The 17726-nt window shown below is 37.2% G+C and overlaps 1 protein-coding gene across 1 annotated transcript in view; it reads left to right on the forward strand.

Moving 5' to 3' along the window:
* The window catches only part of DOCK11 (dedicator of cytokinesis 11), a 189925-nt gene that overhangs the window by 163256 nt on the left and 8943 nt on the right, over positions 1–17726 (forward strand). Inside the window, exons 46-48 of the mRNA XM_061178676.1 lie at positions 7282–7404; positions 10518–10631; positions 11159–11305. Coding sequence (XP_061034659.1) covers positions 7282–7404; positions 10518–10631; positions 11159–11305 — 384 coding nt within the window. The remainder of the gene's footprint in view (positions 1–7281; positions 7405–10517; positions 10632–11158; positions 11306–17726) is intronic.

The following is a 17726-nucleotide window of genomic DNA, read 5'->3' on the forward strand; positions in this document are numbered from 1 at the left end:
CTGGCCGGGAGGGAGTCCGGGAAAGGCTGGAGCTTCCGAAGAGGCAAGAGACTCTTTCTTGCCTCTTTGTTTCCTGGTGCGCGAGGAGAGGGGATTAAGAGCGCTGCTTAAAGGAGCTCCAGAGACGGGCGTGAGCCGCAGCTATCAGCGCGGACCCCAGAGACAGGCATGAGACGCTAAGGCTGCTGCTGCCGCCACCAAGAAGCCTGTGTGCAAGCACAGGTCACACTCCACACCTGCCCTCCCAGGAGCCGGTGCAGCCCGCCACTGCCAGGGTCCCGTGATCCAGGGACAACTTCCCCGGGAGAACGCACGGCACCTCAGGCTGGTGCAACCTCACGCCGGCCTCTGCCACCACAGGCTTGCCCCGCATCTGTACCCTTCCCTCCCCCCCGCCTGAGTGAGCCAGAGCCCCCGAATCAGCTGCTCCTTTAACCCCGTCCTGTCTGAGCGAAGAACAGACGCCCTCAGGCGACCTACACGCAGAGGCGGGTCCAAATCCAAAGCTGAACCCCGGGAGCTGTGCGAACAAAGAAGAGAAAGGGAAATTTCTCCCAGCAGCCTCAGAAGCAGCGGATTAAAGCTCCACAATCAACTTGATATACCCTGCATCTGTGGAATACCTAAATAGACAATGAATCATCCCAAATTGAGGAGGTGGACTTTGGGAGCAAGATATATTATTTTTTCCCCTTTTCCTCTTTTTGTGAGTGTGTATGTGTATGCTTCTGTGTGAGATTTTGTCTGTATAGCTTTGCTCTCACCATTTGTCCTAGGGTTCTGTCCATCCGTTTCTTTTTTTTTCTTTTTTTACTTAAAAAAATTTTTTTCTTAATTATTTTTTATTTTTTTTATTTTTTTATTTTAACAACTTTATTTTATTCTATCTTACTTTATTTTATTTGATCCTCTTTCTTTCTTTCTATTTTTTCTCCCTTTTATTCTGAGCCGTGTGGATGAAAGACTCTTGGTGCTCCAGCCAGGCATCAGGGCTGTGCCTCTGAGGTGGGAGAGCCAACTTCAGGACAGTGGTCCACAAGAGACCTCCCAGCTCCATGTAATACCAAACGGCGAAAATCTCCCAGAGATCTCCATCTCAACACCAAGACCCAGGTTCACTCAACGACCAGCAAGCTACAGTGCTGGACACCCTATGCCAAACAACTAGCAAGACAGGAACACAGCCCCATCCATTAGCAGACAGTCTGCCTATAATCATAATGAGGTCACAGACACCCCAAAACACACCACCAGACGTGGACCTGCCCACCAGAAAGACAAGATCCAGCCTCATCCACCAGAACACAGGCACTAGTCCCCTCCACCAGGAAGCCTACACAACCCACTGAACCAACCTTAGCCACTGGGGGCAGACACCAAAAACAACGGGAACTACGAACCTGCAGCCTGCAAAAAGGAGACCCCAAACACAGTAAGTTAAGCAAAATGAGAAGACAGAGAAAAACACAGCAGATGAAGGAGCAAGGCAAAAACCCACCAGACCTAACAAATGAAGAGGAAATAGGCAGTCTACATAAAAAAGAATTTAGAATAATAATAGTAAAGATGATCCAAAATCTTGGAAATAGAATAGAGAAAATGCAAGAAACATTTAACAAGGACCTAGAAGAACTAAAGAGGAAACAAGCAACGATGAAAAACACAATAAATGAAATTAAAAATACTCTAGAAGGGATCAATAGCAGAATAACTGAGGCAGAAGAACGGGTAAGTGACCTGGAAGATAAAATAGTGGAAATAACTACTGCAGAGCAGAATAAAGAAAAAAGAATGAAAAGAACTGAAGACAGTCTCAGAGACCTCTGGGACAACATTAAATGCACCAACATTAGAATTATAGGGGTCCCAGAAGACGAAGAGAAAAAGAAAGGGACTGAGAAAATATTTGAAGAGATTATAGTTGAAAACTTCCCTAATATGGGAAAGGAAATAGTTAATCAAGTCCTGGAAGCACAGAGAGTCCCATACAGGATAAATCCAAGGAGAAACACGCCAAGACACATATTAATCAAACTATCAAAAATTAAATATAAAGAAAACATATTAAAAGCAGCAAGGGAAAAACAACAAATAACACACAAGGGAATCCTCATAAGGTTAACAGCTGATCTTTCAGCAGAAACTCTGCAAGCCAGAAGGGAGTGGCAGGACATATTTAAAGTGATGAAGGAGAAAAACCTACAACCAAGATTACTCTACCCAGCAAGGATCTCATTCAGATTTGATGGAGAAATTAAAACCTTTACAGACAAGCAAAAGCTGAGAGAGTTCAGCACCACCAAACTAGCTTTACAACAAATGCTAAAGGAACTTCTCTAGGCAAGAAACACAAGAGAAGGAAAACACCTACAATAACAAACCCAAAACATTTAAGAAAATGGGAATAGAAGCATACATATCGATAATTACCTTAAATGTAAATGGATCAAATGCTCCCACCAAAAGACACAGACTGGCTGAATGGATACAAAGACAAGACCCGTATATATGCTGTCTACAAGTGACCCACTTCAGACCTAGGGACACATACAGACTGAAAGTGAGGGGATGGAAAAAGATATTCCATTCAAATGGAAATCAAAAGAAAGCTGGAGTAGCAATTCTCATATCAGACAAAATAGACTTTAAAATAAAGACTATTACAAGAGACAAAGAAGGACACTACATAATGATCAAGGGATTGATCAAGGGATTGAAGATACAACAATTGTAAATATTTATGCACCCAACATAGGAGCACCTCAATACATAAGGCAAATACTAACAGCCATAAAAGGGGAAATCGACAGTAACACAGTCATAGTAGGGGACTTGAACACCCCACTCACACCAATGGAAAGATCATCCAAACAAAATAAATAAGGAAACACAAGCTTTAAATGATACATTAAACAAGATGGACTTAATTGATATTTATAGGACATTCCACCCAAAAACAACAGAATACACATTTTTCTCAAGTGCTCATGGAACATTCTCCAGGATAGATCATATCTTGGGTCACAAATCTAGCCTTGGTAAATTTAAGAAAATTGAAATCGTATCAAGTATCTTTTCCAACCACAACGCTATGAGACTAGATATCAATTACAGGAAAAGATCTGTAAAAAATACAAACACATGGAGGCTACACAATACACTACTTAATAACGAAGTGATCACTGAAGAAATCAAAGGGGAAATCAAAAAATACCTAGAAACAAATGACAATGGAGACACGATGACCCAAAACCTATGGGATGCAGCAAAAGCAGTTCTAAGAGGGAAGTTTATAGCAATACAAGCCTACCTCAAGAAACAGGAAACATCTCGAATAAACAACCTAACCTTGCACCTAAAGCAATTAGAGAAAGAAGAACAAAAAAAACCCAAAGTTAGCAGAAGGAAAGAAATCATAAAGATCAGATCAGAAATAAATGAAAAACAAATGAAGGAAACGATAGCAAGGATCAATAAAACTAAAAGCTGGTTCTTTGAGAAGATAAACAAAATTGATAAACCATTAGCCAGACTCATCAAGAAAAAATGGAGAAGACTCAAATCAATAGAATTAGAAATGGAAAAGGAGAAGTAACAACTGACACTGCAGAAATACAAACGATCATGAGAGATTACTACAAGCAACTCTATGCCAATAAAATGGACAACCTGGAAGAAATGGACAAATTCTTAGAAATGCACAACCTGCTGAGACTGAACCAGGAAGAAATAGAAAATATGAACAGACCAATCACAAGCACTGAAATTGAAACTGTGATTTAAAATCTTCCAACACACAAAAGCCCAGAACCAGGTGGCTTCACAGGCGAATTCTATCAAACATTTAGAGAAGAGCTAACACCTATCCTTCTCAAACTCTTCCAAAATATTGCAGAGGGAGGAACACTCCCCAACTCATTCTATGAGGCCACCATCACCCTGATACCAAAACCAGACAAAGATGTCACAAAGAAAGAAAACTACAGGCCAATATCACTGATGAACATAGATGCAAAAATCCTCAACAAAATACTAGCAAACAGAATCCAACAGCACGTTAAAAGGATCATACACCATGATCAAGTGGGGTTTATTCCAGGAATGCAAGGATTCTTCAATATACGCAAATCAATCAACGTGATACACCATATTAACAAACTGAAGGAGAAAAACCATATGATCATCTCAATAGATGCAGAGAAAGCTTTTGACAAAATTCAACACCCATTTATGATAAAAGCCCTGCAGAAAGTAGGCATAGAGGGAACTTTCCTCAACATAATAAAGGCCATATATGACAAACCCACAGCCAACATCGTCCTCAATGGTGAAAAACTGAAACCATTTCCACTAAGATCAGGAACAAGACAAGGTTGCCCACTCTCACCACTATTATTCAACATAGTTTTGGAAGTCCTAGCCACGGCAATCAGAGAAGAAAAAGAAATAAAAGGAATCCAAATCGGAAAGAAGAAGTAAAGCTGTCACTGTTTGCAGATGACATGATACTATACATAGAGAATCCTAAAGATGCTACCAGAAAACTACTAGAGCTAATCAATGAATTTGGTAAAGTACCAGGATACAAAATTAATCCACAGAAATCTCTTGCATTCCTATACACTAATGATGAAAAATCTGAAAGTGAAATTAAGAAAACACTCCCATTTACCATTGCAACAAAAAGAATAAAATATCTAGGAATAAACCTTCCTAAGGAGACAAAAGACCTGTATGCAGAAAATTATAAGACACTGATGAAAGAAATTAAAGATGATACAAATAGATGGAGAGATATACCATCTTCTTGGATTGGGAGAATCAACATTGTGAAAATGACTCTACTACCCAAAGCAATCTACAGATTCAATGCAATCCCTATCAAACTACCACTGGCGTTTTTCACAGAACTAGAGCAAAAAGTTTCACAATTTGTATGGAAACACAGAAGACCCCGAATAGCCAAAGCAATCTTGAGAACGAAAAATGGAGCTGAAGGAATCAGGCTCCCTGACTTCAGACTATACTACAAAGCTACAGTCATCAAGACAGTATGGTACTGGCACAAAAACAGAAATATAGATAAATGGAACAGGATAGAAAGCCCAGAGGTAAACCCACGCACATATGGTCACCTTATCTTTGGTAAAGGAGGCAAGCATATACAGTGGAGAAAAGACAGCCTCTTCAATAAGTGGTGCTGGGAAAACTGGACAGGTACATGTAAAAGTATGAAATTAGAACACTCCCTAACACCATACACAAAAATAAACTCAAAATGGATTAAAGACCTAAATGTAAGGTCAGACACTATCAAATTCTTAGAGGAAAACATAGGCAGAACACTCTATGACATAAATCACAGCAAGATCCTTTTTGACCCAGCTCCTAGAGAAATGGAAATAAAAACAAAAATAAACAAATGGGACCTAATGAAACTTAAAAGCTTTTGCACAGCAAAGGAAACCATAAACAAGATCAAAAGACAACCCTCAGAATGGGAGAAAATGTTTGCAAATGAAGCAACTGACAAAGGATTAATCTCCAAAATTTACAAGCAGCTCATGCAGCTCAATAACAAAAAAACAAACAACCCAATCCAAAAATGGGCAGAAGACCTAAATAGACATTTCTCCAAAGAAGATACACAGATTGCCAACAAACACATGAAAGAATGCTCAACATCATTAATCATTAGAGAAATGCAAATCAAAACTACAATGAGATATCACCTCACACCAGTCAGAATGGCCATCATCTAAAAATCTAGAAACAATAAATGCTGGAGAGGGTGTGGAGGAAAGGGAACACTCTTGCACTGTTGGTGGGAATGTAAATTGATACAGCCACTATGGAGAACAGTATGGAGGTTCCTTAAAAAACTAAAAATAGAACTACCATATGACCCAGCAATCCCACTACTGGGCATATACCCTGAGAAAACCATAATTCAAAAAGAGTCATGTACCACAATGTTCATTGCAGCTCTATTTACAATAGCCAGGACATTGGAGCAACCTAAGTGTCCATCATCGGATGAATGGATAAAGAAGATGTGGCACATATATACAATGGAATATTACTCAGCCATAAAAAGAAACGAAATGGAGGTATTTGTAGCGAGGTGGATGGAGTTAGAGTCTGTCATACAGAGTGAAGTAAGTCAGAAAGAGAAAAACAAATACCATATGCTAACACATATATATGGAATCTAAGGGGGAAAAAAGTCATGAAGAACCTAGTGGCAAGACGGGAATAAAGACACAGACCTACTAGAGAATGGACTTGAGGATATGGGGAGGGGGAAGGGTAAGCTGGGACAAAGTGAGAGAGTGGCATGGACATATATACACTACGAAACGTAAAATAGATATCTAGTGGGAAGCAACTGCATAGCACAGGGAGATCAGCTCGGTGCTTTGTGACCACCTAGAGGGGTGGGATAGGGAGGGTGGGAGGGAGGGAGATGCAAGAGGGAAGAGATATGGGAACATATGTATATGTATAACTGGTTCACTTTGTTATAAAGTAGAAACTAACACACCATTGTAAAGCAATTATACTCCAATAAAGATGTTAAAAAAATAAATAAATAAATTTTTTAAAAAAGACTTATGGATAGCATGAGTATTTGGCTTCATCTTTTTATTGTTGAGAACATGACATGATGGTTGTTTTATAGCGGCTCTTATCATTATAGCAAGGTCAGAGATCTCTATCTTGAGGTATTATACTGTCATTCCCACTAATTTTAGAACCAACAGTGAGGAAGGAAGCATTGTTGACCAAAATCACATCATTTTAATAAACACCTTTGTCACTGATGCAACAGCTTGAAAACTGCCAAATTATCTTAAGACTCTATTAATTGTGTTTAAATATAATTTCAATATAAAGGAAAAATAATGGACATTTATAGACTTAGTGGAATTTACCCTGTTAGACATTTAAACATCCTCAGTTTAGAACAATGTATCCCCTTTTAAAAATACTTCTTCTCAATGTGTTACCATTTGTAAGTGCAGTTAACATCTTCATTATGTGATAATGTAAATAGTAGTTTACTATTGTCGATATTAATTTCATACTTTTAAGAATGGTTTCAATTTCAAATATTTCAAGTATGTGATTTAGAAAAATATAGTCACACAACTATACTCCTGTGCATTTCATTAAATTTAGTACATTCTATTCTTTATTAACTTGAAATGGTTCAAAATATATTTGCCCAGAGCTCTAAAACTATCTCAAATTCCTGATTGCATTTTTCTCTCAATGCAGGAAGTTTTGCTGGAGTTGCTAGAACAATGTGTGGATGGCTTATGGAAAGCAGAACGTTATGAAGTAATTTCTGAAATTTCTAAGTTGATCATTCCAATTTATGAGAAACGTCGAGAATTCGAGGTAGGTAATTTAAACATTTGCATCATTGGCCTATATGTTTTATTTTGGTCTTAAGTTACTATCCTTAAAAAATGCTAGGAGGTCCTAAAATTACAATCCTACCTCATATTCATATAAATTTTCCAAATGAAATTAAGGACCAAACATTTAAGATATAAATTGAAATTTACATTATACCAGTGGTTCGCAAAACATTTTTATCTAGCAATCTCTCCTCCTCCACTCATGGCAGAAAACAATCAATGTTGTCTTCACTAAACCTTCACTAAAAAAAGCTATTGGATTTCCATGTTGCCCGGGGAGGGTGATAGGCATGATTCTATTCTTTGCAATTTGACGGTGAGACTAAAGGTGCTGGCAGATGACAGTAGGGGAGATAATGTCACTAGTAATAACCCTATTGTGAGGAGTTTTTCCAATTTATTCTGCCAGATAAAGCTGTTGATAAAGGGTGGTTAATAAAGAATAGTATTATAATGAGCAGCTGTTGCCACCAGCACTGATCAGGAATTTTTTATATTCAAGTCTCTAAGTCCGTATCATAATTTTCTACCCTTACTATGCTGGGAAGGGATGATTTAGGATTCAAGCCATTTTTTTTGAAAGCAAAGCAGTTTATCCTTAAATATAGCAAGTAGTCTTTCATTGTTGAAGAAGTTTCCAAGAGTGAAAACATACATTTAATATCATCTGTGTAGTGTTCTAATCTCTGTTCCAAACTGGCTCTGATCAAACTCACTTTTTCTTCCTAGGTTCTGGGTCTTTCTCTCTTTGCCATGCTTTTGGTGTATATGGGGCATGCCTGAAAAATCATAGAGGAGTTCAAGTGATTATATTAAAAAGCAAGAGTTAAATAATTAAATCTAAGTCATACAGATGACAAAGAATAGCCTATGAGACAAGACAAGAATTGGCATTGAGCTTTCTATCAAAGCATTACATCCTAAGAACCTTTGTAAAAGTTTCAAAATACCCACTCTCTTACTCTTAGGTTGAAGATCAGGTTATTAGAAACCCAGGGAACATTTTGCTACTCAATTGACTAATAGGGAAAAAAGAAAAATATATCTTCCCTATACATTAAAGGAAACAATACGTTCTATAGGGGAACAACTCCTATTCCCTTGTAGGGGTGCAAGGGTCTGTATAGATCCCCTAGTGTTCTGAATGAGATGAAGTAAGTTTTCAGTGTATCTTTATGGGATGGGCTGAAAAGTGTCAGAGGTGGCAGCCATAAAGGTAAGGAAAACTTCCCTCAAATTGAGCTCAACTGCAGAAAATAATATGGGAAGAATTTTAGAGAAAGGATGTCTGCTTCTGTGCTCCCCTTTTTTTTTGAAGTGAAATTCACTAACATACAATTGATCATATTCTAGTGTGCAATTCAGTGGCATTTAGTGCATTCTTAACGTTACGCTCTCACCACCTCTCTCTAGTGTCAAAACATTTTTATCACCGCAGAAAAAAACTCCATATCCTTTAGTAATCACTCTCCACCCTATGCCCCACCCTCTGGAAACCATTAACCTGCTTTCTGTCTATGGATTTGCCTATTCTGGATGTGTCATAAAAAAAAATTAATACAAGATGTGACCTTTTGTTTCTGGCTTCTTTCACTTAGCATAATATTTAGAGATTCATCCAGATTGTAGCATGTATCAGAACTTCATTCCTTTTTATGGCTGAATGATATTTCATGGTATGGATATACCACAATTTGTTTATCCATTTGGGTTGTTTCCCCATTTTGGCTATTATGAATAGTGCTGTTGTAAACAGTTATGTATAAGCTTCTGTATGGGTATGTTTTCTTTTTTTATATATAAGTTTATTTATTTTATTTATTTATTTTTGGCTGCGTTGGATCTTTGTTGCTGTGCGTGGGCTTTCTCTAGTTGTGGCGAGCAGGGGCTACTCTTCGTTGCGGTGCACAGGCTTCTCATTGCCATGGCTTCTCTTGTTGCGGAGCACGGGCTCTAGGCGCGCGGGCTTCAGTAGTTGTGGCACATGGACTTAGTTGCTTCGCGGCATGTGGGATCTTCCCGGACCAGGGCACGAACCCGTGTCCTCTGCATTGGCAGGCGGATTCTTAACCACTACACCACCAGGGAAGCCCTGGGTGTGTTTTCATTTATCTTGGATATATACCTAACAGGGGAATTGCTGGATCATAGGGTAACTCCATGTATAACTTTTGAGTAACCACCAGATTGTTTTCCCTTTTACACTCCCACCAGCAGTGTACACATTCCACATCCTGATCAACACTTATTTTTGGTTTCTTATTACAGCCATCCTAGTGGATGTGAAGTGGGGTAACATTGTGGTTTTGATTTGTATTTCCTAATGAGCAGTGATTTTGAACATCTTTTCATGTCCTTGTTGGCCATTTATATATATTCTTTGGAGAAATGTCTATTCAAGTCCTTTGCTCACTTTTAAATTAGGTTATTTGTCTTTTTGTTGTTGAATTGTGGGAGTTCTTTATATTTTCTGGATATGAAAACTTATCAGATCTGTGGTTTACAAATATTTTCTCCTGTTCTGTAGGTTGTCTTTTCACATTCTTGATAATGAAAATAAATGAGCACAGCGTGCTCCCTTTTTCTGGATGTGTAGAAGAGTATATTCTTTGAAAATGTCTGTGAACTTGTGTAAAAGGAGTCCTCACTCAGGCTTATACTATTATTTTTGTGTCTGAATTTTATTTTCTTCTCCAAAATTGTTCGCATGGATTGTTTATTCTCATCTCTCCACCTAAGAGCTCAAGCAAAGCATTTTGCTTATCTTTCAGTTAAAATAATTCAGACATAAGAAAAAAGTAGTCAATAACACAGTATTTTTAAATTATACACTACAGTTGAGATATGAATGAAATGAAACATGATATTTAGAAATACAGTGTTATTTGACCATTTTAAGCTCTACCCTATGACCTAAAGTTGTTAAGGAGTTTTGTCTAATAATGACCATGGGGGAGGGGAGTGTGAATGACCCCACCAAAACCATTTTGAAAAGGAAATAGTGTTGCTTTTTTTTTCCTGTGCATTTATCTTAGACATTTAGTAACTAACCAAAAGACAAAGCTATTTTGTTTATTCTCATTTTTTCAGAAACTTACTCAAGTTTATAGAACTCTTCATGGAGCTTACACAAAAATTTTGGAGGTTATGCACACAAAAAAAAGACTTTTAGGCACTTTCTTCAGAGTTGCCTTTTATGGCCAAGTAAGTATACTTTAGTTCATAAAGTTGTTTTCCTTTTTAAACATTCACCTTTGAATGATTACTGTAGCAGCAGTTATTGGTTCTAGGATTCTGTCTAGATAGAGCACCTGTCACAACAGCAGGAAGCCTCGTTTGTAAGTGTAAAGTTCACTTTGGTTCCCATATCTAAATCCACTAGGTCAGAGTACAACATGTAAGATTTGAATGTTTCCTTCAGTTTCATTTTTTGTTAAGCTTCTTAAATGTATATTTAATATCTAGCACTGAAAGATTTGCAATAAAAATCAGGTAAGTATGCAGGCGATGAAAAAATCGAGTGTGGAAATCTTCAGGCCAATAATATGCTCATATGACTGTGAGTTTGAAAATTCTCATTTATTTCAGTTAAAATATATGCATGTGACTTTTAGTACTATTATTTAAAATCTATTTCAAATACATTATTGCTAATTATTTAGTAGATTTTCTGTAAATGCTTTGTTTGCTCATATTATTTATAAATTATTGTATGTTTAACTTTATAATAGTCTTTTTTTGAAGAAGAGGATGGAAAGGAGTACATCTATAAAGAGCCAAAGCTCACCGGCCTCTCGGAGATTTCCCTGAGACTTGTTAAACTTTATGGTGAAAAATTTGGTACAGAGAATGTCAAAATAATTCAGGATTCAGACAAGGTAACATATTTATTGGTTCCAGGCGTGGTACGTTGCTTCTGACTTTTTCCTTTTTTAGCTAGTGGAGGAGAGGCATGGGAAATAGAGCCTTTCCAGATCGTGAAAGAAAGGACAGGGGCTTTGGAATCAGAAAGAAGGATTCAAATCTCCATTCTCTGCCACTTGCTAGCTGTGTGACCATGGGGAAGTTACTTAACCTCTCTGTGCCTCATTGTTCTCATTAGTAAAATGAAGTTAATAATAGTGCCTTCCTCATGGAGTTGTTGTACGAATTAAATGAGTTAATATATGGAAAGTGATTAGAGTTCCTGGTATGTAAAAAAGCATTCACTAATAATAATAGAAGCTGGCACGCTCAATAAAGGTTAGCTATTATTGTGAATGCTGTTGTGCATCATGATTGTCAATTTCATACTTTATGATTAAAATCATCTTAGGACACACATTTTACTCTAAGATATCCTTAGTTCACTAGTTACATTCGCAGTGATGTAGGTTTAGGAGAGATGCCTTGGGCCTTGATCTAAAGATTATCCATCCCACTAGCCCTGCCAAAGCAAGGATGAGAAAGGTTCCAGCAAGAGAGGCTCTTTCCTAGAAATGCGTAGTTCCCTATAGACAGAATTGCGGGAAGGCACAATAGGAATGCCTGACTGTCCTTAGTTACCATGGGTATGTACAGGATGAGAGCTGATTTTTCAGGTAGGAAGGACCTATACAGTGCAGGATCTGTAGGCCCCAGAAATATTTACTGCGTGACTATGATGTGCATGGTGCTACGCAAAGCACTTAATAGCTAACAGGCAGCATTGCCGGAGTGAAAAGCCCGTGGCAATAGTAAAGACACTTCATTTTCTACTGAGAAAATGATCTCTTCACTTTGTAAACTTACCTATATCTCATGGAGATGATTTTATCTTAAACATATGCCTTCGACATTTAAAAATAGATGTGCTGATAGGTTCAAAATTCATGAATATTTGCCAGAACCTCTCTACTTCTGATCCGTTTCACTATTTTGTGTTGTTTTATTGAATTAAGACAACAGAAAATTTTATCTCCTTGTAGCCAGAAAGTTTTAGGCTTGCTGCCATACTACTGATACTATAAATGGAAAGTTAATAGAAAGCCAGGCTTGCAGAACAACATGCGGTTTTCTACTTTCTTCTGCCTCTGAAAACCTGGCCAACAAGCACTAATGACAAACCACCATCAGGCAGCTGGACTCCTGACATTATTTTTATGCACAATATTTTAGTCATTCTTCATAGGCAACAGATATAATAAGCAGTTGCTACTTTTAAAATCCTTATTTCTTTCTTAATGTGTGAAATTAAAAATTAAAAACACTCTTTTACTTGCCAAAGAATAAAATCTGCTTAAGGGCACAAACAATGTGAAAAACAGTTGGGCAATATTTTCCAGTATTTTAAATGTATCTTTCCTTGGACCCAGTAACTTCACATTTATCATTTTATCTTGTAGATAGATATATACACATAAACATGTATGTTTAAAGGTGTTTATTGCTGCAAAGTTTATATAACAAAAACCTGGAAACAATCTAATATCCATATGGTTAAGGAAGTGGTACTACCCCCATATAATGGATATAGTATCCTAAGCATTAAAAAACTGATAAGTATTGATATACCTATCAAGATATATTATTGAGAGAAAAAAGGTGAGGCACAGAACATTATGGATAGGATGATTACATTTGTGAAAATTGATATTCACATATACTCACTTGTTTATGCTTAGGAAATTTCTGGAATGATACATACAAAATTGTTAACCATGGTTATCCCTGAGGAGAGAGACTAGAGTCTTATGTGGGAAGAAAGACTTTTTTTTACTTTTCATATATACCCTCATGTACATGTTTGAATGTTTACCATATACATAGTTTATTTTATAAGGTCAAAATCAGTCTTGACCTCTTTTTTATTTTCCTTCTATGTCTTGTCTTAGCCAGATAATTAACCTCACCTGAGTTTCTCTGGCGAAATCTAGCTTTTTAATGGGAAAGAAAAGAAAGGATTTCTAGATTTAGGCTTTTAGATTTTTATGTAATAACAAGTAGAATGGGTTTGGAGAAGTTTTAAAAGTTGCTAAGAAACTTTCCCTTGTCTATGCTCCTGTATATGTGGAGGGGAAAAAAAGGATGTAGGGACTGTTTCTTGGGAGGTTTTTGTTGTTTTTTTGGTTTGTTTCATTTTTTCCTATGCTAAACACAAAAAGGCCTGACTATGATAAATTGCAAGGATATTGACAGTGTCACCAACACCCAAGGCACAAGTCAAATTTAGTTGGGAGAACACTGAAAGAAGAGGGTCCTGGGAATCATCTGGAGTTAATGGAGAGACTGCAGCATAGCTTCTTAACATGGAATTTAGACTCTTTATGAAATGGTCTGTAACTATTATAATTTTATGTCTCTGAAATAGAACAATTCTGCTTTTCTGTGGTCCCTTCCTCCATAGAATAGGCTTAATGCAATCAAGAGTACCCACTCTTACAATGTCAAATACTGCTTGTGGATGTACGAATTGTAATCTTTTCTGTAGGGTAGTTGGGTAGTATGTATCAAAATTCCTAAAACCATGTAAATCTTTTAACTAAGCAACTTCTCATCTAAAAATTTTTCCTGAGGAATAAATCAGAAAAAAATATACACAGTTTTAAATACAAGGATGTTCATTGGAGCATTATTTATAATAGCAAAATGTTGGAAAACAACCTGAGTCTATTAATGAGGGACTGATCTAATAAATCATGTTTATCCATATCCATCCATTAAAAGTCATGTCAATGACTATAATATAGAACTGTGATAACTATCTTTTTTATTGTGGTAAAATACACATAACATAACATTTATATGTTAACCATTTTTAAGTGTACAATTCAGTGGTGCTTCCAACACCATGTTGGGTAGAAGTGGTGAAATGGGCATCCTTGCCTTGTTCCTCATCTTAAAGGAAAAGCTTTCAGCCTTTCACCATTGAATGTGATGTTTGCTATAGGTTTTTCACAGTGGCCCTTGATCAGATTGTAGACATTTCCTTCTATTCCTACTTTATTGAGTGTTTTTATTATGAAAGGGTGTTGAATTTTGTCAAATGCTTTTTCTGCATCGATTGAGATGATCATGTGGTTTTTTTCCCCTTCATTCTGTTAATGCAGTGTATCAATATTACATTGATCAATTTTCATATGTTGAACCATCCTTGCATTCCAGGAATAAATCCCACTTGGTCATCATGTACAATCCTTTTAATATGCTGCTAAATTCAGTTTGCTAGTATTCTGTTGAGAACTTTTGCATCAGTGTTCATAAGGGATATCGGTCTGTAGTTTTCTTGTGCTGTCTTTGTCTGGCTTTGGTAATCAGAGTATTGCTGACCTCATAGAATAAGTTAGGGAGTGTTTCTTTCTCTTCACTTTTTTGGAAAATTTTGAGAACACTTGGTGTTAGTTCTCCTTTAAATATTTGGGAGACTTCACCAGTGACGATACCAAGTCCAGAGCTTCTCTCTGTCAGGATATTTTTTATTACTGATTCAGTTTCCTTACTAAAGATCTATTCAGATTTCCCTATTCCTTCATGGTTTAGTCTTGGTAGGCTTTGTGTTTCTAGGAATTTGTTCATTTCACATTTCATCTAGGTTTTCTAATTTGTTGGCATATACTTGCTCATAGTACTCTCTTATAATCCTTTTTATTTCTGTATGATTGGTAGTAATATCCTCATTTTCATTTCTGATTTTAGTAATTTGAGTGTTCTCTCTTTTTTTCTGGTCTGTTTAGTTAAAGGGTTGTCAATCTTGTTGATCTTTTCAAAGAGCCAACTTTTGGTTTCATCGATTTTCTCTGTTATTTTTCTATTCTCTATTTCATTTATCTGTACTCTAATCTTTATTATTTCCTTCCTTCTCCTAGCTTTGAGTTTAGTTGTTCTTCTCTTTCTAGTTCCTTAAGTTGTAAAATTAGGTTGTTGATTTGAGACCTTTCCTGTTTTTTAATGTTAAATGTTATAGCTATAAATTCCCCCTCCCCTCCGTAGCACTGCTTTTGCTGTGTCCCATAAGTTTTGGTATGTTGTGATTTCATTTTCATTAATACCTAAGTATTTTCTAATTTCCCTTGTGATTTCTTCTTTGATCCATTGATTTCTTTAAAGAATATGTTGTTTAATTTCCACCAATTTGTGAAGTTTCCAATTTTACTTCTGTTACTGATTTCTAACTTCATCCCATTGTGGTCAGAGAAGATACTTTGTATGATAATCTGTCTTTATAAACCTACTGAGACTTATTTGTGGCTTAACATATAGTCTATCCTGGAAAATGTCCCATGTGCACTTGAGAAGAATGTGTATTCTGTTGTTGGGTAGAGTTTTCTATATAAGTCTGTTAGGTCTAGGTAAGTTATTGTGTTATTCAAGTCATCTATTTCCTTACTTACCTTCTGCCCTTTTTAAATTTAAAGTCTATTTTGTCCAATATTAGTATCTTTACCCCTGCTCTCTTTTGATTACTATTTGGATGGTATATCTTTTTCCATTCTTTCACATTCAGCCTTTGTGTGTCTTTGGAGCTAAAGTGAGTCTCTTATAGACAGCATATAGTTGGATCATGTTTGTTTTTTTTTAATCCATTCTCCCAATCTCTGTCTTTTGTTTACAGAATTTAACCCATTTATATTTAAATTAATTACTAATTAATAAGGAGGGACTTTACTTCTGTCATTCTGCTATGTTTTCTATGTGCCTTATAGCCTTTTTGTCTCTCATTTCCTGCATTACTATCTTCTTTTGTGTTCAGCTGATTTTTTTGGCAGTGGTTTTTTTTTTTTTTTAAATCACATTCTCTCTCTCTTTTTTAATTTTATTTATTTTTGGCTGCGTTGGGTCTTCATTGCTGTACACGGGCTTTTCTGTAGTTGCGGCGAGCGGGGCCTACTCTTCATTGCAGTGCGCGGGCTTTTCCTTGCGGTGGCTTCTCTTGTTGCGGAGCATGGACTCTAGGCACACGGGCTTCAGTAGTTGCAGCGTGCGGGCTCAGTATTTGTGGCATGTGGGCTGTAGGGCACATGGGCTTCCGTAGTTGTGGCGCGCGGGCTCTAGAGCGCAGGCTCAGTAGTTGTGGTGCACAGGCTTAGTTGCTCCACAGCATGTGGGATCTTCCCGGACCAGGGCTCGAACCCGTGTCCCTTGCATTGGCAGGTGGATTCTTAACCACTGCACAACCAGGGAAGTTGTCCCTCTCCCTCACTTTTAAGGACAGTTTTGCCAGATATAGGATTCTTGGTTGATAGATTTTTTTTTTCTTTAGCACTTTGAATATATCAGTCCACTGCCTTCTGGCCTCCAAAGTTTCTGATGAGAAATCTGATAATCTTATTGAGGACCCCTTGTGTGTGACAAGTCATTTATCTCTTGCTTCTTTCAAAATTCTCTTTGTCTTTGGCTTTTGACATTCTGATTTTAATATGTCTCAGTGTGGGTCTCTTTGAGTTACCCTCCTTGGAGTTTGTTGAGCTTCCTGTCTTTCATCAGATTTGGGAAGTTTTCACCCATTATTTCTTCAAATATTCTCTCTGTCCTTTTCTCTCTCTTTTCTCCCTCAAGGACTCCCACAATGGGTATGTTCGTCTGCTGGATGATGTTCAACAGGTTCCTTAAGGCTCTGTCACTCTTCTTCAGTTTTTTTTTCCTTTGTGTTACTCTGATTGATAATTTCCATTGTCCTGTCTTCAAGTTTACTGACTATTACTTCTGCCTGCTGAAATTTGCCTTTGAATCCCTCTGGTGAATTTTCATTTCAGTTGTTATATTTTTCAGCTCTGAAAAAATTTTTTGGTTTCTTTTTAGATTTTCTACCTCTTTATTGATATTGACATTTTGTTCATACATCATTTTCTTGACTTTTTCCATAACTTCCTTTAGTTCTTTTAGCATCAAGACTGTTGTTTTAAAGTCTTTTTCTAGGAGATCTGCTGTCACGTCTTTTTCAGGGACAGTTTCTATTGGTTTATTTTTCTCGTTTGAATGGGCCATACTTTCCTGTTTCTTTGTATGCCTTGTGATTCTTTTTTTGTTGAAAACTGGACATTTGAATTTAATAACATGATCACTCTGGAAATCAGATTCTCTCTCTCTCTGTCCCAGAGTTTGCTGGTTTTTGGTTTTGTTTTTAATTGTTGTAAGCTGTCTCTGTGCCAGGGATAAACCTGAGGTGTAAACTTGGGGATTTATCAGGTCTTTCCTTAGCCTGTGCCTTCCCCTGAGCATGTGCAGTGACTTTCTAGTTTCCTTCATATATGCAGTTGCTTTTGAACGCCCTAGTCTCCAGTGTCTGGCTCCCAAGAGGGGAAAGAGAGGAAAATGAAGGGAGGGGGGGAGAAAAGGTACCGG

The sequence above is a fragment of the Eubalaena glacialis genome, chromosome X (assembly GCF_028564815.1).
Source record: "Eubalaena glacialis isolate mEubGla1 chromosome X, mEubGla1.1.hap2.+ XY, whole genome shotgun sequence".
In the NCBI taxonomy this organism is placed as follows: Eukaryota; Metazoa; Chordata; class Mammalia; order Artiodactyla; family Balaenidae; genus Eubalaena; species Eubalaena glacialis.